Below are 25,392 nucleotides of genomic sequence, written 5' to 3' on the forward strand. Positions count from 1 at the left end.
GAGATACTTGATTGTCTGTTAAATGAGTGAGGCTGTTGACACTAAATTTCTAGTACCTTGTAGCACAGACTCAAGCTTTGCTTCCCCTATATTGTCTCCTTAACCAAACCTTGTCACTTTATATTCATGTCAACCTTGCCAACCACGACAATTAACCAAAAGTTGGGAAAAATAAATCCTCAACCATTAGTTTCTTCTGCAGAAATACACAACACAGATTTGTAGTTTGCTAGATCATATCCTGGTGGTTATTACGATCACCAACAGTCTTTAAGTGAATGAAAAGACTCGGCTGGATTCTGTCGATTGAATGCTTCAACAGAGTCATCAAATCTGTTTGATACAGCTTCTATTGATTGTATGTAATCATGGGGATTTGCATGATAAAGTTATTATCATCACTCAAGGTAATTCCACAGCTTGACGACAAGGATGTGCTCACTTTCCTTAACACTTGTTCATCAATATCAAGACCATGGTGGACAACATTCATTCTCACAACCTCAGTTTCTCCGATGTTTTTTTTTTGTAATTTTCTACTTTGTCTGACAGTAAGATCTATAATGGCCAGCTTATCTGATAGATCGAACCAAGCCTATCCTCTTCCTGCGCCCCTACTACCCTTCTGGTTCTTTCAACTTCTCCGGGGCTTGGAATTTACCACAAATATAAACTTGCCAACATGTCATTTTCTTTCCTTCTTATAGGAACTTCTTCTTTACTTCTACTCTATCATCTGTCTAAAAACAAACCCATCCTCATGGCAGCTTGAATCCCGACAACAAAAGGTGCCTCCTCTCTCGCTAGGGACTAACTCTCTGCTCTATTCAGCTGTGATGGCACTGAGCTTTACATGCCTCCGGATTTTTTCGAGTCAATCTCAATCCCCAGACGTTATCACCCCGAAGGACATTCTCTTCTTTCCAATGATCCTTGCAATCGAACCACAGAGAATGCGATCCGGAGAGTGCACAGAATCAACGCAAGGTTGGGGGATAGAACTAAATGATCAAAAGGCTATGAAACCAATATAACTCTATCTATTACGGCATGCAGATGAGTAAAAATATATAGGAAGAATACTGATGGCAAGAGCAGCGTCTCGATATCACCCAGCATAATTATGGGCTTCTTCATTGACTTGCTTAGTGTCCCACAACAACCCTCGGAATCAAGACTTCAAATGTTCTCGAGTATCCAACCAAGATTCATGATAATGCTCCAAAGCGCAAGACTGCTCAATTTCAGGTATGAATTTCATAGCTAACTTCAGCTATACATACTACGTTCTGGCTCGTACCATATCATCATGGACATGGGACTAATTGAGGAATGCGGTTGAAGAAAACGATGGAGGACTTCATTGATATATAAAGTGCGTACTCAGCAACTAAACATCAACGCTATCAACGCTATCCAACACCTTCAGGCTAGTTTGGAACTGGGAATTGCCAAACCTATGAATCTCTGCGTGCCTCGCCAGACATGGTCAGAATCATATTATGATTATGAATGGTATATACAAGTACCATAAACCGAGATAATAATCGCTTTTGAATTCAACATAATCTTCTTGGACATGGTCGTAGCTTCCAGACCAGATATTCCTCAAGTTGAGTTGAAAATGTAAGCACAAGTTCAGGATACCACGTTGTTTACTGTCACATTGAGATGTTTTGTGTTATGAGATTTTGATTACTACTTTATCGTGCTATAAATAAAGTTTTTGCTGCACTCTCAAGTGGGAGCAGAAGCCCTTGTAGAGCGATTATCCCGTTCCTGGAAACAAAACCATGAGCGCTGCATCTTAAGTCGCTTGAAAACGAAAGCAAGACCTCTGTTGATATTGCGAATTCTATTTTGAATATACCTTTCCGTTGAAGAATACTTCTTTGGCCCTCCTAGGCTGTATGCTATCTTGATTATTTTAGTGTACCAACTGGCTCTCGACTCGGACTGGCGAATTTAGTTCGATTTTTTGGTATTGGTGATGGTATGTGGTTCCAAACACTTGAGAAACATTTGGCGGGCTTTGTTGGACAAATAGTCTAGTTCTTTTTCACTAGCTCTTCCATTTTCAGCATTGAGTACTCGCGCCCTGACATCGAACTCATCACTGACTTTCAAGCCTTTGATCGCCTTCGCCACATCTAAAGCCACATCGCGCATGTTGTTGTGGAAGTAGAGCATTTGGTCTTTTGGCAAAGATAAGTAAAGTAATACCGTCTTGACGCATTGAAAATGCTCTGTGATAAATTTACAGAGGAGTAAGAATCGACAGAGTTCACAGTGGTCCGAGAACGACTTATCTACAGTGTGGTCTTGGTGATGCCACAAGTTATCCAAGTGTAAGCATATGTGTTTGACTTCTGCGTGGTTGTCCCGAGTGGTGCATCGCCGAATTTGTAGCTACAAGGCGGTTAGTTTGGAGTTCGGATCAGGGGGGTGGATTAAAATACATTTTTCTGTTTCTTGGACCCATTCAAAACAATGGTGCCAAAATGTAGACGCTCGCCGAAGTCAATAACAACATTATCCCAGAAGAAGTCGACAATTTCCTTCCAGAGATTGACATATTCATCATGTGTAACGTCCATCTTTTGTATCTGTTTACCCTTTCCTTTTCTACCCATAGTAAGACTGACACTGCTTGCTTCGTCCAGTTGGAGTGCATACTCGACTCTTTCTAAAAGCCATATTAATTTTTGAATACCCCGGTATTCGTTCGGCTTGAAGAAATCGAGCATTCCCTCTGACTGCTCCCAATCTTTCTCATTTGTCCAGTCCTCAAGATCATTTTCTGTAAGACCTAAAAAATCGTCGGATACGTAATGAATAGGAGGAAGAGCTCGGTGTACAGCTGAAACTCTTCTGGAAACAGCAAATCGTCTTCCATTACGAGAGAGGTGTGCATACTGGGAGTCAGGGGACCACGCGAATATCAAAAGTTTATAAATCCTGTATCGTACGCCGACAGGGAGCATCTTAAACAACTTCCAGAAACTGCTGGCTGTTAGTCCAAAATATTTGACATCAGTGGCGCAACACATTTGATCTGTACTTACTCAAGTGAAGTTGTGCCATCTCTGAGAAAATCGCCGATCGGTTTTACAGCCTTGAAGTTAGAACTGATTTTTGGTTCTTGTTTAGGACCAGGTTCTTGATAGAAATCGTCTTCAAACGACAAATATGGAATTGACCTTGATGGAACTGGCGCGTTTGCACTGCGAGGTCGGTCGTCTGATATATAGCAGTTTTCGAATGCCACTTCGAAAATTGGGACGTGGTTGTTGATACGAGACATCGTGGTTGTTCGTTACTATATGTATGGATAGTGATCAGTGAGAGGTTCGATAAATGAAGGAGGTGTTAGGACAGTCATGTAATATTGAACAAGTGCTTACCAGAAGATTCAAAGTGAAGGTTGATAAGGAGGAAAGTTTCAAGATCTTTTTAAGTGATAGATTCTTGAGGCAGTTGTTGAAACTGAGTGAAGTTATGAAGAGACAATCGAAGGAGTGCCGATTAGAGGTAGGGCTCTTAGATTCAGCAAGATTTGTGCGATATATTGCGTGAAAAGGCAAAGAGAATCAATATCCGCGTTTTGAGTTGATTTGAAATGTGCTATCGATGAAAAGAAATCCCTTCTAGTAGAAGAGAGAGCTAAAATGTAAACAAGAGTTCACAACTAAATCAGTAATAAGAAGATATTTGTTATGTGTTCGCAAATTTTGTGTTTATGAAAGTAGATGTTGTAGTAATGGACGTGGATTACTTTGTTTGTTTGAATCTATGTCCAGTACAGCCTCAGTTAAAGATTCACCAAGATCAATGCTACCCCTCCAAATAATGCCTCCCAAACCCGAGCCCGGGGTTTGGCCGAGATGAGTTCATATTTTCATGATTGGAGAGAGAGAGATATATATAAAGACTATACCTGGATAAGAACAATTCACCTCTTGTAACTACTCTAAGAACCAACCCACTTCTAGGCCCTTCAACAACATATGAATCAGGACGATAATTCATTCTTATGTTAGTGGTCAATCTTTGACTGTTTCTCATAGATTTGATACTTTTCCAAACAGAAATAAACTACTTGAAGTGTTTCGTCAACTCTACCCTTCTGTTCTACATCTAAAGAACAAGGAAAACTCATCAGATCTACGCCTATAGAAACCTGTAACCTTCTTCATACGCAGACTTGCACAGCATAATCTATCTTGAATACTTTGTTTAGCACAACTGCGACTTTTCGGCTCCAACAACCTCCTCTCTACACGAAGACATGCAACTTCATTACAAGCTCTCTTTGAAGTTCTCATCCGAATTGAGCTTGCATCTGCTTCTTTAAAAAGGTTAATCAGCCCAAATCGAAATCGAAGGAAAGTCCTGCACTCAATCTAACCTATCTCCTCTGCGAATATTAGACAGTCATTCAATTCAAACTACTATTCTTGGCTGTTCTTCCTCGCCTGGACACGCATAATATCCCGCTGGATCTCAAGCCTTCTCGTCGGGTTTGACTACATCCTCTGAATACTAGGATAGGGCAATACTCAGATCAGCCTCCATCTGCCTGTCTCTTTAGAGCAGCTTTATTTAGCTGGGTACTTATTTCATGGGGATAAATAGGGCGAACATACATACGCGACTCAGAATTATACATCCCCTCGACAACTCTGAGGTAGCAAAATCCTCTCGACTACGATCATCCATTCCCGTCGTCGCCACTCTTAATGACATCGAAGGAAGCCCTACCCTCAGACCAATACCCTCCCTCATCACTTTCAAAAAAGAAGATCAATACAATGAATAAACGATCTAATTCGAGGACCGATGATGATCGTACCAGGGATGCACAAGCTCACGAGCTCCAAAGTACCTTTTCATCTAGGTGTCAAGATCCAACAACCTCATCTCGAAATCGTGCAGATGTGGATCAAGTCAAGTCGCTTTCCGAAACCAACAGTCTCTATGAAGTGTCTAATGCAGCCACCGAACTTCCCGCCATGTCTGACCATATCCCAGACCCATGCATGCTGTCCCAAACCTCTGCTCGCTATCCTAAGCTGCCTGATAGAGTTCCAATCACTTCAAATGGCTCAATCCAAAATCGCTTGCTACCAACTAGCATCCAACCTCTTACAAACTTGACAACTTTTACATTGTTTCCGAAACTTCCCCTTGAGATACGGCGAATGATATGGAAAAAGACTTTGCCCGGCCCAAGGATTATTCTCATACGGTCTATGATGAGCAAGTGGCCCCTTCGAACTACTACCCGACTTCCAAGGGATTATAATACATATAAATCCAATTACGCTATGCCAATTGCAATGCTAGTGTGCAAGGAAGCTTCAGATGGTAAGATCCCTTAGATTTCCATATTTTTCTAACAGATTGCTCAAGATATATACAATTGTGGAGAATCTTACGTGCAATAGAAATTAGCTATTCCAAACCATTTTGAGAAGTTTGCTTACAGGTGCTAACTTCTTGTACGGCGATTTTAGAGGAGTCTCGATTGGTGCGAAAAGATTTTATCTGTAAAGATGTTCCAGGACCATGCCTACAGAACAAGATCGTTCTGAATTACAGAACCGATTCGATATACCTTCACACGGATGACGAACAAGAGGATGCGGCTATTTAATATTCCAGAAGGTGGCGTCCCATTGCCATCTTTTTGGATCTCTGGTCTGATCTTCGCTTTTGGACAAAACTCTCGCATCTCATACTCTCGATTCCCGGGATGTACAAAGATAGATACAATAGCGATGACTTTCGGAAATATATTAGAAGCATATTTGCGCATATAGAAGGATTGAATCGCTTAACTTTCGTCCTGGGAGACAAAACAGAGCATTTACCATATGCAGAGAGAAATCTTGCACTAGAATACCCAATGGATCTTGACTACGCTCTGGATTTATACGCAAAGCACCCCCGAGAAGTGTCGCGCGAAGAATCATTGAGACTTGGGGAATGGTACAAAGAATATTCTCCAAGCTTTGTGGAATTTGATATGGATGCTCTGAGAGAACATCCGTATCGGAATAATTGGACTTCTACTAGCAGGCCGTTGATTATTCCTAGAGATGCAGTTGTCGATTTTAAAATTATAGTTGAAAGGGAGAAGTCAGAGGAGTTGGCAAGAAGAAAGAAAAGATTCTATGCAGTGAAGAGACAGATTGCTGAAGAGGAAGATATATCATGGGATGATGTTTGCTATCAGGGGCCCGCCAGGTAAACCTAGATGGTGTTATGAATCAGTTGGTCGTCTTGAGCTTTAAGGTGCTGGCCGCAAGGCTACTTGGTTTGCTCCTCTTAATTGTATTTCATTTCACCTGTCATACCAATCACAATTTTGCAATATTTCAATTCATCTCGGGTAGCAACTTCGTCATGTATGGCTTAAAGTGTTGAAGAATAGCCCACGCAATGATGACACGTTATCCAATATTGACCAACATCCAAAGGTATAACCATCAAACTCGAATGAATCAAACTGATTAAGTATACGGTGACTTTGTATTCATCAAGATTCATAGCACAGAGTTCGAACTACATAACAATCTCCATGAGGCTTTACATGCACTAAGCGAGACACCCTGAATTAGAAACCATATTGAGGAAAAGCTATCTCGCTTGCACATCTAGGTAGAACAATGCAGTTGGTGTTTAAAATTCAAATGTCATCATAGCACCATCTTGTAGTACATATTGGACAGAACATATGAGATTAACTAATTGGTATTCCGCGATATCTCTAGAGCTGGAATCCCGAGTGATAGTTACTCGGGCATTCACAACCGCTAGAATATCATTCCCGACTATCTCGCAATCCTCTCCTCCCCCTCGCCCATTCCAAAATCCTTCAAGAACCTCCCCCAAACAGCCCCCTTCCCACTCTCCCCTACCGCCACACTCCACAAAACTCTCGCAGCACCATCTTCCCATCCAATTGGACATCCATCCCACTCACCATTCCTCTTCCTATTCTCAATCACTTCTTTGGCTGCACTCAAATACCCAGGATCCACACTATTCATGGCTACTTTTTGATCTCGCCATGCAGCTGCTGCTTCGGTTTCCGTAAGCATATTGAGTGCGGCTTTTGCAAGATTCGTGTGCACGTGATATCCGTTTTTATGACGGTTAGTGGGTGTAGATTCGAATACTCCCTCGCGAGCTGAGACATTGATGATGTGGGCTAGAGGCTTGGCAGGCTCACCATTCGTTGCTGGTTGTGGACGGGTATTACCCATAAGAGGAAGAAGTTCGCGGATCAGGATTAGAGGGACGAATGTATTGACTGAATGCGCGGAAATGACGTCTTCATAAGGTATTTCGTATAAGCTTTGAACCCAAGAGGTCTTGGGTTCTTCCATTATTGTTGAGATTGAAGTATTATCTTCTGTTCGTCCGATTAATCCGGCTTCTTCGGTAGATATCTCGTTGAGACGCTTTTGTTCTGTATCAAATCCTAAAAGATTTAAACTCTGAACACCACCTCTTATCCGAGGATTATAACTGGTATCAAGGAGTAGATTGTCATACTTATCATCCTCAAGTCGTAGCTGATTTTCCAATTCAATAGCTCGTCTTTCTTCTTTCACCGAATCTGTCCAAGTTTGAGCTGCATTATTTATAAGAATATCAAGTCTTGGTATATTTTCTGTACTCCAGTTTCTCAGTAACAGCTTAATCCCAGCGACCAGATGGAAGACGTCGTTTGCTGCTCTGAAGTCGGCTCCTAGGATTCTCAACCGCTTGACCCATTTTCCGGAGTCGCTCTCCGCTAGATATCTCACCGCTGCGTCTCGTGGATATCTAGAGGATACCATTACTTGAGCGCCACATCTAAGCAGTCGTAATACAATATGAAAGCCCAGGTTAATTCGTCCTCCTGTTACCAATGCCGTTTTACCATCCAAATTCAGAGCTTCAGGCAGTGAAAGATTGCTTGATGCGAGATTGAAACTTCCGCAGGGTTTACAAAGAGCGGGATATTGAGGATGAGGACTTGTAATGAGAAAGTGACAGAGATAGCATTTTCTTTCTTTTTTCCTTCCTCTTATTAATTCTTCGCTTGCCGTGGAAAATGGGCTTCGTAGACGCTGGTTTAGAACCTGCACTATATTGTGTAATGGTGTTTTCCCATCAATATGAATGCCATCCTGACTCTTGACATAGAAATCAAGTACTCTAAGCGTAGTCTCGACATCTTCTATAGAAGGTGGATTCTCAGTAGCGACTCCTAGAGCATCCGGAAGACTTCCATGCATAGATTGAGGGCTCATTTGGTGGAGGTAGGCTTGAACTCCCTGTATGATGCCCTTATACAGAGCCGCTCCTATTGAATATGAGTACCGAGCCGGCGCACTTTTAGGATACAGCTCTTTCGCTATTTTCTCGCCCAAGGGAGATTCGACGTGAGGAAGGTATAGGGCCAAAAGACTAGGAAGCCCCTGTGTTTGGCATAACTCCTGATCCTGTCGAATTTGTTGGGCTATTGAAGAAGGGGTGTGGGTTTTCATATAGGCCTGGCACGATTCTTCGGTGTCCAACATAGCTACCAGAATAATTCACAGCGAGATATTTTGTGACTGCTTTTTTTTTTTGTTTTATCCTTTGGATTACTCACTGAGCCCTATAGGTGGGGGGGCTTTAAGCTTATTTATGGCGCAGATGATCGACCATTTCAGGGGTTTGGCGGCCAAGCCCCACTAATGCACCATCGTGCTGGGCATTGGAAATAAGCAGAAATAAGCAGACGTCCTCCATATTCGTGACTCATTTTAATCTTACACAATGAATAGCAAAACCACAGTATCGCCCTGCATTGTAGTAATTCTATCTTAGACCGATAAAGTTCTTCCAAATTCGGTGCATAATGGACTCCAATGTTTGGTCGATTCCATGGCCACGCGAACTTCCAGTCGTGGTTCGGTGCTTGCAAAAGCTACCGCGAGAAATAGTACATCAAGTTTCGAGCGATCTACCCGTCATCAAGATATTGTCGATTCTCTCTTGGCAATTACCATACCTCGACGAATGCGTTCTTTCTCATATAGTCTATGGACGATTATTCAGCTCACAAGATGAAATCTCGCATGCTTTAAATCATTACAAACTTTACCGCGAGATATGCTGGTTTTACCGCTGGCCTCCTGCAGACGCACAATCTGTGTTTGCAAGATCACCCCAGATGCTCTTGAGTAAATGGGTAAGCTTGGATCTCTTAATCTCGAAAATGAGACGCCTGATTAGAGCTGGCTTGAACATAAACGATGATGATTTCGATCTTCTCGTCAAGTGTGGAAGACCTCTTCTATGCAATACAGACGTTGGTTTTGATGAGAATGAATCTTTCCTCAATTTGAAAAATTGCTGGAATCATTGGAATTGGATCAAGCATGCCAAGGTGAGGCTCAACAAACGGAAATCCGACCAAATAAGATTCTCAGCAAATTTGATGGAGAAATATCCGCGAGTTCTTAAGAGACCGCTTGATCCATCGCAGGGAGCTCCTCGGCCCAACACTACTCATACTGTGGTTATGCTTGAGAGACTAGCGATGAGAACTCTTCGGGATAGAAATTTATCCCATTATTGGGATCGTAATCAAAGCCTGTACATGTCGGGCAGATATATTATTGAACTAGTACCATATGATCGATACCTTCGGCTACTACTTGATACGTTAGCCAAGTATCCACTTGATGTCGAAGTCACTGGTCTTGAGGAATCTTTAGCCAACGTCTCTTTACATAACAGCGGCCAAGGAATAACTCTAGAAAATACAGAGTCGGCTACTATTTCGCAAATAGATCCTGATGACTTCAAGTACCCAGATTATATTGCTGCTGGTTTAAAGGTAGTACTAAAGGGCTTAATGTATATATACACAGAGCCGCCGTTGACTATACCTCGCATTCAATACGAATCACTTGGAAATGATAATTCGTCGGAGAAGTGGCCAAGATTCTTCGTTGATAAAGGAGTAAATATACATCCACACTTCGAGCATCCATGCGAAAATCAGCAGATAAGACCTCACGATAAAAGAGAGTATGAATGGCTAGCAGCTTTTGTCGAAGTAGTCACATGGATAGAATTGAATATTGCGCCGATAAAGGAAGAATTTTAAATCGCCATCGATTGGGAATCCTCTTACTCATGTCAGTCAGTCTAAAGCTGCTTGGAAAAAGCCTTAGTTATGCTTTTGCGAAGGAATTTTGGTCAGATTTTCAGAGTCATTGGGTGGGCCATAACCCTAGAAAGAACATCGTTACAGACGAGAGCAATTCCAAATTAGATAACAGTTTGTCAAATTTCGAAAGTTGAATGCTCGCTGTGTCACATGTCTCACTAAAAATATACGCGGAAAAGAACTCAGATAGATTGATATTCTTTATTTGATTGATTTGATATAATTCAAGAACCCAAGTTCAATATGTATAGAAGAAGTGATTCTATTCTACCACCTGAAACAGCTTTCAGAAAGTGCCGACTCTGTTGGAAAGTAAAGCGGACCTGCGAATTGCTTGCAGAATGAATGCTAGGCACTATGGCAATATTGGGGTCTTCAGATTTTTATAGAGCCACCATAGCTCCAGCTCCTAGGGTCAAGATTCCTTTCGCGTTCGTTCTATACATTTTTGAAGTTCTTGCCCTCTCCTCACACCTGATGAGATTGTTCGATAGCTTTGATTTCACCCAAAGACTTACCTGAATACCATCATCCAGAAACAGAATCAAGAGGGTAGTTCGAGGGTGGACGATGGAGCCTAGGCCGAGATTTCGAATTCTACTACAGGCGTTGGGCAAGCAGGGTTTCTTCCGTTCTCCTCCCGAAGTGCACTCTGCATTTCTTCGATGCAGACGCTCTGTTTTTTTCTACAAGCGAATGCCTCCAAAAGTTCTTGAGGGATCTCTGCTATGGGTGCTGTGAGGATGTATTTCTTCAGATTCGGCATCAACGTGACCGAGTGGTGGCCCAAGAATTTCAATCCATTGTGACAATTCCAATGTGAATGCTTGACAGTTCTAAGTTCATTGAATAGGTTATACATCCAAGTTCCAACTGTACGTCCAGAATTATCATTGCGATAATATAGAAGTATGTCATCAAAGTCCCAATACTCCCCCGAGCATTTTGCGCTACTGCAGTCAAAGGTATCTTTATCGGGATTGATGAAGAAAGTTCGATACAAACCATTTTGATTGGAATTGAGATCACCAAGGTGTAGTCGCACTTTCTTATAATGCTTTTAGGCCTCTTCACGGCTTTCGCGGTTGACAAACAGAACTGATGGTGTTGGCGCACCCAAATCGAAAGTTACATCCGTTGGATGAGTAGTTATTTCGAGTAGGCGCTCCTGCGAACAAGCTAGACCCCAAATCACCAACCTTAATTCGATGGTGAGCCGAGGAAATGGTTCGAATGTACTAGGTGCTTCTCTCAAAATGGTATCCGAGCCTGTAACGGTCCCGCTCCCAGGAAGCGATTCGAGCGTGCTGGCACCTTGTTGCATGTCGGTCGCAGGAGTTGTCTCGCCCTCCTTGGCGCATGAACTGGAGTTATTGGTTTCTTGTTGTAAATTGCAGTTGGTCAATTGTGCAACATCGGAATTTAAGTTATCGAGTGCCCCATCCATCATTGCGTCGGTATTTGACATCGTATGCGGTGATATCTTCGGGAAGCTTTGTCTGTGTAGTCTTTTCAAGTAAAGTAAGGGTCGAAGGTGGTGATATGATAACTGAATGCGAGACAGATATCGATGCAGAAGTACCTAGATGGAGAGAATGCAGTCATATTTATAAAAAGAAATTGAGATGCGAGCTAAGAGTTTGCTGTTAGCGAGATACGCTAATGAAGTTATTCACTTGAAGCGACCGTAGTATTCACTTGAGTTTTGGGTTTGCACATCCTTAAATATTGCAATATAATCACCGTAATTATACAGCAATTGCTTGGCTGATTCTAGAAGGTGCTGTCGTTTAGACTCAAAGCGTGGAACATTGCAACTGAACAATGAAATTCTGAACACACTCTAGATCTTGAAACATCGCATCTACAGTCTTTCATTGATCCAGACTATTTCAATGACCAATTCCCCATCACCAAGATGATACAACCAAAATTCAACACAATCACATTCCAAGTATCGTACAGTAACAAACCTGCGGCCACCCCGTCATTCCTAAGATGCCGTACTTAGGACTCACATCTATCTATCCATTCGGAATACTTCCCACTAGCGAAAAGTCTACACCACTATCTTATTATGCCCATCACCCACTTCACAAAACATTTCAACGAGCTCGGAGGTTAAAAAAATGGATTTCCTATCCATTCACTGTTTACAACAACCGGGAGGAGTTCGACAAACAGATCAGAGAAATGCTACTACAAGGGTTCATGGCAGCTATCTGTGAAATCTTTGATGATGCGGGACTATCAATTAGAATGTTTGCTTCACAGATTTTGTCAAGTCTTGGGGAAAAGAAAAGTGCTTTGAAGAATTGGCTGGGAACCAAGAGGCGGAGAGTGCACCGATGTAAAAAGAAGACGGAATGATACTTGAGGGAGTTCGGTAATGACTGTAGAATAATCTTTGAAATATTAACCTCTTTGAAGATGCTGTGTGCGAAACTGTTTCAGGTGATGATATTTTGGGTAAAAACATTAGACAATAGACTATAAACATAACCCATCTACTCGAAGTGGCTTCCGAAGAAGCGTTGGTATTTTTAAAAACAATGGTATCTAACCCGAACCCCATCCGTATTAGATACACCAACACCTAGTGTACGCCGTGAACTCCGTTCTCAATAGTAACGCCAATCATCAATATAAATAGGTAATAATAAAATCAAGAATGTAACTCGTAACGATGTTTTCTTTCATATACCACATCACCTCATTCATGCCATAGAATCCTCCGAACGAACCCTCATACTGTGGATCTCTATGTCTGTTGTTCTTTGTATATATTTATCACCATGCATAGCTTGCGGATAAACATGATCAGTCGAACTGTCCGCATCTAAGCTTTGTTTCATACAAGACATTCGACTTTTCCTTCTAGTTGGTAATGAGCTGAGATGACTGTTGTAACTATTGTCGGGACTACCGTATGATCCAGGATTCTTGCCGCTGACATATCGATCCCAATATGGTTTGAGTGGAGGAATACTTCCACAAACAATAATAACGAAAAGTTCCGAGCCGCTCCATACGAGCAAATCGTAAGTCTTCCCTGGTTGTTGTTAGTTCTTTGTTGTGTTACTGCCGAGATATGTTTGGTAAGCTTACAAGTAAGATCGGAGTGGGCGTTAAGTGAGCCCAAAAAGGTTGTTTTGACGATACAGCAAACCGCAGCACTGGTATTGTTAGTGCTTATGCTCTCAAATGAAAGGAGAGTAACTTACATAAGTCCAAGACCCAAAAGTATGGTCAAGTTGACACGTTTCTTCATATCCATGTTCAGATTCATGATGATACTGGCAGGTACAAGTGCGAGCACAATGTCCGCAAGACAATTTTCAGCTAATACACCTCGTCAGCAAAACTTCTTTGATTGCTGTAGATGTTGCAATACGAACCTGCAGTAAACATAGCGAATCTAGATTGAACATTAGGATCCCAGCACGTGTGTGGAATACTCGAGTCCCACAATGCTTTAGGCGGGCTGCATTGCACATAGGTAAAGATACAATCTAGTCCATTGATCAAAGCAGTGAGCCCCATAGCTCCATAGACAAGCCATTTACGCCAAGCAGTTGTCTCACCACTCATGATTCGAAGAACGAGAAATCCCACTGCAGCTTTCCCAGTGATGAAGGCGAAGACAATGACCACTTGGATTATATAGTTGAACTTTGCGGCCTTCATTGTTTGCTCCAGACTGAGATAAAATAGATGTCGAAACCCTCCAAGTTTCCATTCGTATGTCATAAGACCGCCATATGTTATAAAAAGACACTATCATTAAGTTAGAACAATGTCATATAAGTCTTGAAAAAGATGTGCGTACCAAAGTAACAAGCATGACCCAATCATCCCTCCCAAGCCCTTTGATCATGATTCTGGCATAAAATCTTGCCATGACAATCACGAAAGCAAACGCAATCTGGGTCAAAACGATTATAGAAGCCGTTATTCCCCTGTCAACGTCTCCGCCTGCTGGTACTTCGGTGCCAGGCATATTGACAGAACAGATGTATAGGCTGATATAAAGTCGATATGAAACAATTGAGCGTCAAACAGCAGTTCAAACAAACTTAATCAAAAGCAAACCCAACGATCATGATTCATGTTCAATGTTAACGGGGTAGATCATCTGTTAAACTACTTGAGCATCTTTCTTGGTTGAACCCCCGCAATGATATCGATATCCTATCGTAAGCACTGCCATGACCTAGAGTCGATCCACTTTGGTACTGGCGTCGCATGGCGACAAGGGTACAAGAAAATCATTCGAAGAATTTTCGCACAATCACTTTCACCGGTGAATTCCATTCCTGGAGCTTGGAACCGCGGTAACAAGCGAATTGAAAGGGGGGTTTGCAATTGCTATGCTAGCAAAACCGATACACGACATGCCATGTCTCCTAGCTCTCTACAGGTGTTGTTCTTTGCGTTGTTCTCTTGACGGAAAAAATATATACTTACTACATAATAAGACTCGGGCCCATGGTACGAATGTCATTGTCCTGGAATATTCCGTGCGCCTCAGCTCAGCCGTTGTTATAGTGCCAATGAGACTGAATGTACACAATTGATATGATAGGTTATTGCTCGTAAATCTACGTAAAAGAACCTACAGAAGCAAGTAGAAATAGTGTGTGACCGAAAGGTCAAAAGAAGAAGCCGAACCCGAAGAGTGATATCAATAACGGGGATTGTCCTGTGTTGAGTATCCTGAATTCCTTCCAAAGTCCTGATCGGACTACGTGTTGAAGCATAAATATATATTCCTGGCCATTTAGTGATCGTCGTAACGCTGTGGAAATTATTTCTTGCTGTCACAACTCGATCTGAATGTTCAATACTTTGTAAATGCTGCAGTAGCAATTGCACAAGTTTGTGAAAGGATCTTGTTAGGGCTTTGTGCCATGTCCATACATACCATGAAATTCCGACAATAATGCAACCTTAAAATAGACCTCTACGATTCAGCCAATGTTGTGTGAAAATCCCCTGTGGCCATGCATCGCTTCTACCTACCCATGCAGCAGAGCTCCCTAACATGGATCAAATCGAGGTTCAAACGTGGGGGCTTCATAGTATGCAGATTGACCAGAATTTTATAGATGGGAGCGTTTGCATATAGCGGCCCTTTTTGATAGTATCACCTCACACTGTGAAATATATAACCACGTCGGAAATCACTCGTATCAACCTCGCAGGCGCTACAACTTTAGATCGATATTGCACCGAGAAGCACATGGTCAGTTCAGTGCATACTGTCACTTACCGTATCTGTCACCACCCACGATTTTGAATCCGTGCGTGAAAGCTTGGATGTGACCCACCATTGGACCTATAACAGGACAGGCGAACCAAGGCCGTGGTAAAGGGTGCGAGTACCCCGCTCAATTAACCAGATCCTTGGGATATGTAGCAGTCATTGCCTTGCGCACTATGAATGTCTTAGATGGCACACATCAACTAGCAGTAATGGTACATTGTTGCGGACCAGGAATTTCAAAGATATAAAATCGGCTACGAAGCGCCCACAGCCTTTAGCGCACGAACGATATGTGGAGACTAATTGAGTGGAATTCGCGGGATAAAATATCTAGCACTAGACTACTGTGAGAATTTTGGACAAAAGCAATCTCAAAATTAATAAAGAGTCAATTGCAATTTGCCATTGACTATGCTTAGGTAATTTGAGGCCTAGCTACATTCTCATCACACCTTTACCTATCAACCCTAGATCTTGACCAGAGTGTACGAACCCGAGAACCTTGGAATCAGACTGGAACCGCCACAATTATGCTATCTCCGAGAGAAGCGGTGTATTTGACGATTTTCTTTGCTTGAAGACCGACAGATGCTAAGAGAGCATGCCATTCTCCTTCGGTTCGCTCAGTTGATGCGAGGACAGTCATCATCACCAAGTCAATCTGAGTTGCATGCCAGTGGGCGCCTATCTCAGGGAGAACCATCTCGTCAATCAAAATGGCTGAATCTGGGCCCATTGCATCTCTCAAATGCTGCAAAATGATGCGACATTTCTCATCGGGGTAGTCATGAAGAATGTTGCGCATGTAGTAGTATTTTGCACCTGAAATGCTTGTCAATACGTAACCACAATCTCGCTAGTAGGATTGCAACAAACCTTTGACTGTTTGAGGCGTGAAAAAATCATGAACTTCGAGCTCCACGTCCTTCATTGGAAGTGCATTTTTGATAGCATGATCAAGCTCCTGCAAAATTACGCGACCAGGGACGTCGGGCTTCTCCATTCTCAACTCTAAACACTTATGTCCGAAACCACCGCCGACATCAACAAAGACAGGCTCCTTAGGATTCCAGTCTTTGGCCTCTTCTTCGATTGGGTACTTAGAGAGCCAAGTCGGCATCTCACCACGCTGGCCTACCATGAAATCTGCAAAGTAGTTGATCAGTCTAGGCTGTTCTTGAATCCAATAGAAGTATGGGGTTTCAGTTTTGAAGGCAATCTGAGCAGGTGCACAAGTGTTGTCTGTGATGTTCTGATATTTTCTCTCAGCCAAATACTCAGGCGTAGCTTGGAGTGTAGGGCCAAGCGAATGAAAGCTGCGGATGTTATAGTTAGCAATGGATGTACCCGAAAGTCATCAAGGCTGTTTGAAGAGATCACTGACTAGTGGCCAATACCGCCTTTGTAGCCCTTCTGAGCCAATGCCTCGGTAACCTTGCTGGCCTCAAAAGTGTTTTTGCCAGTCTCTCGAATCATTCGTACAGAGGCAAGATATCGGAGCAAGCGAACTAGTTTGCTGTGAGAAGGGGCCAAATCTGAAGCTGAGGATCGAACTCACCTAAGAAGGCCGGATCTGACTCGGTTTCTTTTGCTAGCTGCTCAACAGTCATTGGCTCCTTCTTTGCGACCATGATCTCAAAGAGCTTCATATCACAACCAATCTGTGCGCCTGTCAATTGGAATTGCTAATAAAGTTTGAGTTAGCAGAAGTCACGTTTGTTCTTGTAATCCGAATCAGAGTAGTCCATACCAGATACATGATACGCTGCATAGAGTCCCATGGTGTTTCTAATTCAATGGAAAGATCTCTGAGATCGTCAATGATCTTCTTTCGCCCTGCCTCATCAGCATTTGCAGCGGTGGCCTTCACGTGAGCGATGAGATCATCCATTGTGATGTTAGTGTGACACTTGAAGTTGAAGTTGTTTTAGGTTTGGTCGTGAAGTAAAGAGTTTTGTTGGGAATAATGTTTGCGTACTGTCAAGTTAGGTTGTTTATGGAGAGTTTTTATAAGCACATGAGGATATAAAAGCCATAAGCCCCCTGCTCCTTCTTCAGAATTTAAGTGATTGTTATCTTAAAACAAAGCATAAATGACACTCACATGATGTGACTGTTTGACCGCAGGAACTACCGTAGTACGGCCTTTTCTAATCAACGAGATACCAGTTGAAATGGCGCAGGGGAGTTTTTCGATAGGATCACTCAAATTCGGGACACCTGCCATTAGTTCACCGCACATAGGGAGTCGCCTCAGCCCTCTTTCAACGCCTCCTTTTTATATACATCACGTTGAAACTTTTCTTCTTTGCTACCAATTAAGATTAGTCTCCCAATACTATAGTACAGGAACTTATACCGGAATCACGAAGCCCATAGTAATTCCAAATAAGCAGATCGTCTACCTAGACACTGCTAAGCGTGGTGATAATTCCGAATTCAAACTGACATGATCTCCCGTCGTCAAATCTGTAACCAAGGTTCTAGATTCGACATGGCCTTTTGAATTCCTTCAAAGGTTCAGATGTACACAACATATACGATGCCCAAACTTCAGAGTTGCATGATTATTAGTGCTCGTAGCAGTAAGGTTAGGTAAGGGCCTCAGCTGAATGAGTAAGCTGCAAGAGACGCATGTCACACGTGAGTTACACAAGTTTTCAACCTCCAAGGAGGTGCACATATTTGGCTTTTCGATAATACTACGCTATGGTTTACCCCGGATTAGGATTTCTTATTGAAATTCTGTTCTCGTTTTCCCGTGGTTCTAGCTTGGTACCGGCTCTAGAGGTAACAATAAGGTGAGATTCCCTGCATGAGCAAACTCCTCCACAGGATCGATTGCGAATGCAGCGGTAATCTTCGATGTACGACAAGTATGAGGTGAGGTGAGTCACCACAGGGAAGATGTACAAATAGGATACGAATATGCTTTGAGTACCTAGGTAGGATCCGTGTCTGCACAGCCAGTGGCTCACGAACGGCAAATGGTAACTCAATGGATGGAAAACAGTCCTCCAACCGAGCAAATGCGAGTGATTGATTACGCAATTTTGGACGTGAGTGGTGAATGGTCTCTTTCCATTCTCATTCTTAGACTGATTTGATCAGGCTTGTACACCAGGATCGACAATACAATTCCTCCTAAGCTTCAGCAATATCCAACATTCTTGCGTCCGATAAATCTGACTCGTACCGTTTATTTGGGCAGAATCGCTGGGTCAACCATCTTCGATCTCACAAGAAATGTAAGGGGTTTTCATCAGATCGCTGTCGTAAACATAAAGCCGATCAATGCCAGATCAGCAATATATTCTAGAAGAACTAATGACTCTTGTGATCTATAATTTTTATCAAATCAATCATGTAATGGGTATCGCAAATAGCCAAGACTTCCAGCCCATATAACGCCGTAGTGTCTCGCCGTGTGGTATTCATCTCTCTGTGGCAGGTGTATCGAATTGATGAACCCACCATCGTTTGCTCGACGGCGTTTTCCTCGCTTTGAACTATCCCTTTTTCACCTCGCCCATCCATTTTCCCATTGCCTTGGATCCCTCGTGTGCCGCCTTGAATAATCCGCGTTCCGCCTCATCCAAACCCCTCAAGAACTCTACTCCTTCTCCTCCGCCTCTGCCATTACTCTGTCCTACACTTCCACTCCCCGCATGATCACTGATTTCACCAGCTCTTGTCCTCCAACTCTCCATTAATACGTCGCAAACCTCTTCCTCCTCGAATAACTCCAAGACTCTGACGCCCAATCCATAAAAGTTCTGTGCCAAATTGCGTAAATCGACACTCTTAGGGTCGGCTTTCAATGCATTGAGAACGCGCGGCGCGAGACAAACAGGTAGATCAAGGGTAACGAGTGACTTTTGGGAAGATGGCGATGAGGAAACGGCAAGTAGTTCGGCGAGCCAAAGCGGAAGATCGACGCGTGTATGTTTCTTCAAGGGGGTAGCAGCGTTATTATCGAGATATCCTAGAGAGGGAACATCAAGCTCGAATGTGCATGGGATTTTCTGACATATATTAATACAATGAATCTGATTGGAAGGAGGGGTAAATACTTGAGCGTCAGTCAGGATCGCGTCAATATCGTAGTAGGACATTCTTAAAACCACGTATCTGCGGCGAATAGCTTAAGCTTCACCTAATCTGCATAGTATTATAATCTTCGATCTTTAAAGATGTGTTGGGCGAAACAGTGCGTGACGATGAACTTGTTCGTGCCATTATTTGCGTTTTCATCGCTTATGTAATCCGGTTATGACATAATGTTGTAGCTCCAAATATTTACTTCCGGAGCTTCCCCTCTTTGAAAGACGTCCGATTATCATCTGAAAGCCACATCAATAATTGAAGCAACAACAAACTTCAAACGTTCAAATAAAATTCAAAATGTCCACCACACTTCTTCGCACATCTAACGCAGCTCGTGCTGCTCTTAGAGCTAGCTCTTCTAAACGAACTGCCTCAATGGCAAGCACAAGCTTTATTCGTGGAAAGGCTACTCTTCCAGATCTCCCATGTTAGTTTCTTCCAATCTTTGATTAAGCAGTTCTAATATCCCGTTACATGTGCTAACATTGGTTACAGATGATTATGGTGCGCTCGAACCCTCGATCTCCGGTAAGATCATGGAGCTTCATCACAAGAACCACCACCAAACCTATGTGAACAGCTTCAACGCTGCGAGCGAGCAACTGGAAGCCGCTACATCCAAGGGAGATATTGCTGCTGCCATTGCATTACAACCCCTCATCAACTTTCACGGAGGCGGACATGTGAACCATAGTTTGTTCTGGGAGAATTTGGCACCGAGTAAGAATGGCGGTGGTGGAGAACCCACAGGTGTTTTGAGGGTATGAATCGATATTCGCTCTGGAAATTTGTAGCTTTATTGGAGTCGAGAGTATTGGCTAACAAGAGCTTTTATAGACTGCCATTGAGATCAGCTACAAAGACTTCTCATCTTTCAAGACTAAATTCAACGCAGCTTTGGCAGGTATCCAAGGAAGTGGATGGGTGTGGTTAGTCAAGGACAACGAGACTGGTCAAGTCCAAATTAAAACATATGCAAACCAGGATCCAGTCATAGGCAAGTACACTCCATTATTGGGTGTTGATGCTTGGGAGCATGCATACTATCTTCAATACCAAAACAGAAAGGCAGAATATTTCAGTGCTATCTGGGATGTCATTAACTGGAAGACTGTGGACAGCAGATTGAAGTGAAGTGGAGATGAGGAAGCCAAACATTAGATACGTATGTAGTCGTTCAGCGATAAAATGAATGTATGATCAGTTCAAGTGTTATATTGCAGCATTTCTTGGAATTTTGTTAGGCCAACGTATTTGGGGGAATGTTCATACATAAACACACGTTTTCACAAGCACATGATGATTCATAATTAATGTTACGATGTTATTAATGCTTCCTTGAAACTTCCTTCATGACCTATTGCTCGCTACCACTTCCTACCCTATCCAGCGAGTATCATAATGGTAAACAATCATGATTTATCAAACATAGCGTCGAAGACAATACTCGAAAATCCAAGTACCAAACACCATCTTTCATAACATGCCTTATAACTCCTCATGTAATATCTTTCCTCCATTCACACTCCTGAAGTCTTCCACAAATTGGAAACCGTCAATTCCAAAGGTAAAGGATAAGTGAATAAAGATACTAAAACGGCAGTCGAAGTTATCATCCGAATTTCTTATGAGTATAACGCCATGCTCGAGCTTGGTATCGGCTAGAGCTGATGCGATTGGTGAAAGAAATATTGGTAACGAGGGCTGATGAGTATTGGGAGGAACAATCGGAGTTCGACATATGTCCTCTGCCAAGTCAAGACGCCTGGCTCGCTCTTGTTTTCGATGGCATTTGCGACCGAGACAGCGTTTCCAAGGAACTGTCTTACGATTTCGTTGATTTGACGTCTTGCTATCTCAAGCTCATCGGACGGATATCGATTGTCGATGGGATCTCAATTGGAGTTCTCTCAGCGTGCTTCCCACAAAGCTGAGCTGAACAGGCATTTCATCCATAATTTGAGTCCAAAGCCTTTTCTGTATATCGAATGGTTTCTTCCACTGCTCCAAGCGGAACTAGATAGCCTTTATACACTCCCATCACAAATGGGAATGCTAGTATTTGGCCCCTCGAGGATCCGAGTCATATCCAAAAAGCTGTATACTACATACACTTCATCTTCATGAGGAGTCTTCCGATAAATGACACAAAGACCAAAGCAATATCGTAGAAGCCTTGCGTCCATTGTGATCCAATTCGAGTAGAGAGTTGTTGCAGAGGAGAAGAATTCACAGCATTATTTGAAACGGTAAGCTCGTAGCTATTACTGTAAATTCAATCTACTCTTTCTGGCGACTTCTTCCGCGTTCTGTAGATCTCTACATCAATGTTAGCCTGAGCTTGTGAAGAACCCAATGGCAATCGAGAGGAGAGTACTCACGTTATGTGATTTGTGGTCATGTGAGTAGTTGGTCACATGCTCTTCCGCCATATATCGATTCTCTTCATACAACATGTTCAACGGTGTTCCGTCGAAAGTCAAATCAGAGTCGTCGATACTGTATGGTAGCCTCCATGCTTCTGCTTGAAGATCAAACTTGGTATTCTCATTATCGAATGCCGTAACATTAGTGATCAAGAAGTATTGTTTGACTTCGGCAGATGTATTGCTTGCATTGTTGCCCGGCATGATAAATTATTAAAGATATGAAGTAAGTTTCGGGTTTTGACGTTGACCTGGGTGAGCTTATTTGCAGTTGGTAGTAGATATAAGTTAGAGATGAGGCTGATATTGTTTTAATCCTTAGTTAGAGATGTGTTGGCAGTGTTGAGTTGTTGATTCAAATGTGCAACATTAGACATCAACAGCAAGATAATTAGAATGCGGCAATACCCAACACTTATATGTATATATATATACATATCATACATAGAAAACTAGGTATCCGATGATGCCTCTCATGTCGGGCAGTTCACCGGACTCTTACTCGCCGGATCGAGAAGGCCAGATGATAATCTTTAAAGTTTAGGTCCGACCGAAAATCTAGGCAATTCCCCGACTCAATTTGGATTTGTCAATGCGGGTGTGACCTGACTTGGAAACATTCATGGAGATGCGTTTACTCAAAAGCTAAATTGGTGGAATATCATGTTCCTGACTTGTCACGACGCGCTGTCGGTTCAGGTTTTGGTAGAGGCTTAGAGGTTGTGCGACTGAAAAGCGCCGCTGGAGGTTAGAACATGACTCAGCTTAGTAAAACCACTATCAGCATACCTACCAGGAAACGTTTGGATACATTGTTTGAAGCACAAACCAAACAACACCAAGACACAATTCCACTGGGGGGAAAAACGACTTTTACCCGAAACTCTATCTCTTTTATCTTTCCACATGTGATGATAAGAATCCGAGAGGCCTACCTGATACTACATAGAGACATGATTCTCGCATCACACCTCCGATTCAATTATCCGACCTGCCTCGAAGTTGGGAAACAAGGGACTCAACAGAGACAGCAGCTATTGCGGCCATACATTATGACCTTCATACTGCCTTCTCCAATCGCCAAAGCCGCTGAAATCGAAATAAAATCATTAATTTGAACGAACATAGCAATATACACTCCGCCATTATATCGTATCTCGGCAATAGATACATCAAAAAAGTCTTCATATGGTCGAATCAACTTCCTTGCTACCCCTCCTCGCCCTTTATTGGGCCATAATACCTCATCGCTTACCCCGCCGCGATATATTGATCGTTTCTTTCTGGGGAAGTCGAATCAATTTCAGCTGCCAATAATACATAGCCTCTGACAATATTCGATGGTGGTCAGGCTCATCAAGTATACAACACAATTAGAAATCATATCCCGCAGATCACGCGAGATCAGGTTAGTAACCTTATAACACCTCCCATCAACTATCGAAATTTGGATCGTGAAACATACGGCTTTAGAAACGGCGATTCGGGCGATTCGTGAATGTCAGAGTAGTCTCTCATTGCCTAAGATCATACCTTTTCACACGTTATCCTTACTATTCCTCTGTTTGGTAGAATCTAATTCCTTCTTGGGGAAGTCCCTTCGGTCCGTCTCATTATAGCCCGGCCAAGTATACAAGCGACCAATCAACAAAAAGTACTCGCAAGAACAGCGCCTCTTCACATGCACCCCATAAAATCGATTTTGATAATATTCCGAAGCTTATTCCTGCACTCACACTCTACATGCTTATCGTTGCACTTGCTTTCTCATCTTCATTCTAATTGCGTACATTATTCTCGTGGCAAGACTAGTAGACTACATCTTGATGACTGTGAAGTTTGCCTGTATATGCGGCAAAATTTTGTCATCATATTACGAACGCAAACGATTACCGTTTGCCATGATATCTTTCATTATCGGGTATTGTCATGCCCGTGGCGTTCGAGTAAACGAACATACAGGATTCACACTTCCTTCTTCGCCACTCGTGTGATAACAATTACAATGATGATGTTGTGAAGAAAGCAAGTGTACTTCGCTTGTCCAGGGTTCTTCTTACCTCGTATCATAATGAGTTATACATGAATTATGCATATAGGGCTGAGCTAGATTTCAGGTTTAGGCTTTGAGTTCCGCGGCTTTACCGCAATCATCATCTGACTTCCTTGTTTCACTGTTGCTCACGTTCAATTAGTCAAATGTTTGGTATCATTTTCTGACGTTGACTCCGCTTTCCAGGAATTATCACACCACACTGTGTCACTTCGAATTCGTAACTCTTGCTTTGGATTCACATGACGACGTTGGTTACTAGCCACAAAAAGTGACAGCTACGTCATTGTGGTTCTATACACCTTTATTGTCACGAACGGGGAGAGGTTGAGTCGAAGCTTTTAGCAATGATACTTATCTTATCTTCTCTTTGACATTATTTCTTTGGCTTTCAAGCATCATTTTTTGTTGGGGGAAATTTTTTTCATTCGGGAAACCTCGTATTGAATCAAATAGCTAACCCCGTTGACTATTTGGAGAAAGCCTCTCCTAACTCAACAGAATATACTTACTCTGACGCAGAGCTTTGAAACATGTTTAACGTCTGCTTCTCCTTCTGGGCCAATCAAGTTTTGCTTCGCGCGTTTGTTTCGCAATGGTTCCTGCGTGCTCAACATTGACCAGGTGGTACATTTCAACCTCGGGTTCTCTACCAGGAAAATGAATCGCTTCGCAATTGTCTCATGTGCATTGAAAAAGTGCATAACTTAACTCCTCTATGTGTTTACCTATCTGCATGTGCTTCTCAAGTAGTGTGCGCACGACGAAGTTATATCGAGGATTTTCCATAGCCATGTCCAGTGGAAATCGGCATTCTAGATATTGGATCGAACCATTCAACCCCCTGTTAATTTCTTTTTTATATATAGATATTATAGAGTACATTAGACTTATCCCTCTGAAATTCTAAATTTAAAATTTCCAATCGGAACCACTTTTTAGTATTTCCCCGTCTATTTAAAGTCTTCTGCCTCTATTTAGAGTTTTACCCTCGGTTTAGAGTTTTCTCCCCTTTCTTTAACCTTTTTCGACTCGTCACTATCAATGATCCTCACCACATCTATTTCAACAATCACAGTACAAAGTATCTATAAATATTGAAAAATCGAAATGGCTGAGAGAGATTTGATAGAACGCCAGCCTGCATAATACGAGCTGCACTGTAGTTGATGATGTTGATCTTTGTATGATTGTCAGATGGCATGATCAGTATCGCTCGGCTGGTAGAGTCATTAGACAGTGTTGTTGATCTTGACGAGAGGATGTCTATGCAGAAGGCTCGATTTTTACAAATCAACCCGCGGATGAGCTCTGAGTGTGA

At 42.5% G+C, this 25,392-nt stretch overlaps 10 protein-coding genes across 10 annotated transcripts; 4 read left to right on the forward strand and 6 right to left on the reverse strand.

Annotated features, from left to right (window-relative positions):
• Positions 1 to 2,450: 2,450 nt before the first annotated feature.
• On the reverse strand, positions 2,451 to 3,304 carry EAF01_002632 (uncharacterized protein; the record flags this gene model as incomplete). Its single annotated transcript, XM_038910885.1, has 2 exons — positions 2,451 to 3,003; positions 3,066 to 3,304. 2 exons carry the CDS (start codon positions 3,302 to 3,304, stop codon positions 2,451 to 2,453), a joined length of 792 nt encoding a protein of 263 aa, XP_038773807.1.
• Positions 3,305 to 4,811: 1,507 nt separating this feature from the next.
• EAF01_002633 (uncharacterized protein) lies at positions 4,812 to 5,381 on the forward strand (the record flags this gene model as incomplete). The annotated part of the gene is made up of 1 exon (XM_038910886.1): positions 4,812 to 5,381. One exon carries the CDS (start codon positions 4,812 to 4,814, stop codon positions 5,379 to 5,381), a length of 570 nt encoding a protein of 189 aa, XP_038773808.1.
• Positions 5,382 to 5,755: 374 nt separating this feature from the next.
• On the forward strand, positions 5,756 to 6,253 carry EAF01_002634 (uncharacterized protein; the record flags this gene model as incomplete). The annotated part of the gene is made up of 1 exon (XM_038910887.1): positions 5,756 to 6,253. One exon carries the CDS (start codon positions 5,756 to 5,758, stop codon positions 6,251 to 6,253), a length of 498 nt encoding a protein of 165 aa, XP_038773809.1.
• Positions 6,254 to 6,836: 583 nt separating this feature from the next.
• EAF01_002635 (uncharacterized protein) lies at positions 6,837 to 8,576 on the reverse strand (the record flags this gene model as incomplete). Its single annotated transcript, XM_038910888.1, has 1 exon — positions 6,837 to 8,576. One exon carries the CDS (start codon positions 8,574 to 8,576, stop codon positions 6,837 to 6,839), a length of 1,740 nt encoding a protein of 579 aa, XP_038773810.1.
• Positions 8,577 to 8,899: 323 nt separating this feature from the next.
• EAF01_002636 (uncharacterized protein) lies at positions 8,900 to 10,156 on the forward strand (the record flags this gene model as incomplete). The annotated part of the gene is made up of 1 exon (XM_038910889.1): positions 8,900 to 10,156. One exon carries the CDS (start codon positions 8,900 to 8,902, stop codon positions 10,154 to 10,156), a length of 1,257 nt encoding a protein of 418 aa, XP_038773811.1.
• Positions 10,157 to 12,651: 2,495 nt separating this feature from the next.
• On the reverse strand, positions 12,652 to 14,342 carry EAF01_002637 (uncharacterized protein). Its single transcript, XM_038910890.1, has 5 exons — positions 14,049 to 14,342; positions 13,618 to 13,996; positions 13,444 to 13,561; positions 13,328 to 13,395; positions 12,652 to 13,271 (listed from the first exon to the last, which is right to left on the reverse strand). Exons 1-5 carry the CDS (start codon positions 14,217 to 14,219, stop codon positions 12,937 to 12,939), a joined length of 1,071 nt encoding a protein of 356 aa, XP_038773812.1. The 5' UTR covers positions 14,220 to 14,342; the 3' UTR covers positions 12,652 to 12,936.
• Positions 14,343 to 15,993: 1,651 nt separating this feature from the next.
• On the reverse strand, positions 15,994 to 17,376 carry EAF01_002638 (uncharacterized protein; the record flags this gene model as incomplete). The annotated part of the gene is made up of 5 exons (XM_038910891.1): positions 15,994 to 16,307; positions 16,362 to 16,801; positions 16,870 to 16,993; positions 17,044 to 17,170; positions 17,236 to 17,376. 5 exons carry the CDS (start codon positions 17,374 to 17,376, stop codon positions 15,994 to 15,996), a joined length of 1,146 nt encoding a protein of 381 aa, XP_038773813.1.
• Positions 17,377 to 18,994: 1,618 nt separating this feature from the next.
• EAF01_002639 (uncharacterized protein) lies at positions 18,995 to 19,600 on the reverse strand (the record flags this gene model as incomplete). The annotated part of the gene is made up of 2 exons (XM_038910892.1): positions 18,995 to 19,510; positions 19,559 to 19,600. The coding sequence occupies 2 exons, from the start codon at positions 19,598 to 19,600 to the stop codon at positions 18,995 to 18,997; spliced, it is 558 nt and encodes a 185-aa protein (XP_038773814.1).
• Positions 19,601 to 19,697: 97 nt separating this feature from the next.
• On the forward strand, positions 19,698 to 20,893 carry EAF01_002640 (uncharacterized protein). The gene is made up of 3 exons (XM_038910893.1): positions 19,698 to 20,019; positions 20,088 to 20,353; positions 20,430 to 20,893. The coding sequence occupies exons 1-3, from the start codon at positions 19,890 to 19,892 to the stop codon at positions 20,724 to 20,726; spliced, it is 693 nt and encodes a 230-aa protein (XP_038773815.1). The 5' UTR covers positions 19,698 to 19,889; the 3' UTR covers positions 20,727 to 20,893.
• A 979-nt stretch (positions 20,894 to 21,872) lies between these two features.
• Positions 21,873 to 22,222, reverse strand: EAF01_002641 (uncharacterized protein; the record flags this gene model as incomplete). The annotated part of the gene is made up of 2 exons (XM_038910894.1): positions 21,873 to 21,911; positions 21,974 to 22,222. The coding sequence occupies 2 exons, from the start codon at positions 22,220 to 22,222 to the stop codon at positions 21,873 to 21,875; spliced, it is 288 nt and encodes a 95-aa protein (XP_038773816.1).
• Positions 22,223 to 25,392: the final 3,170 nt, after the last annotated feature.

The sequence above is a fragment of the Botrytis porri genome, assembly GCF_014898465.1.
Source record: "Botrytis porri strain MUCL 3234 chromosome Unknown BPOR_003, whole genome shotgun sequence".
Lineage (NCBI taxonomy): Eukaryota > Fungi > Ascomycota > Leotiomycetes > Helotiales > Sclerotiniaceae > Botrytis > Botrytis porri.

Excerpts from the sequence above, each read along its gene's own strand:
- EAF01_002637 (XM_038910890.1), bottom strand. The coding sequence starts at position 14,219 with ATGCCTGGCACCGAAGTACCAGCAGGCGGAGACGTTGACAGGGGAATA. Across the intron at positions 13,396-13,443 it reads CTTTTGGGTCTTGGACTTAT|TGCTGCGGTTTGCTGTATCG; the intron begins GTAAGTTACTCT and ends TAACAATACCAG. Across the intron at positions 13,272-13,327 it reads CGCCCACTCCGATCTTACTT|GGAAGACTTACGATTTGCTC; the intron begins GTAAGCTTACCA and ends AACAACAACCAG.
- EAF01_002640 (XM_038910893.1), top strand. The coding sequence starts at position 19,890 with ATGTCCACCACACTTCTTCGCACATCTAACGCAGCTCGTGCTGCTCTT. Across the intron at positions 20,020-20,087 it reads TACTCTTCCAGATCTCCCAT|ATGATTATGGTGCGCTCGAA; the intron begins GTTAGTTTCTTC and ends CATTGGTTACAG. Across the intron at positions 20,354-20,429 it reads AACCCACAGGTGTTTTGAGG|ACTGCCATTGAGATCAGCTA; the intron begins GTATGAATCGAT and ends GAGCTTTTATAG.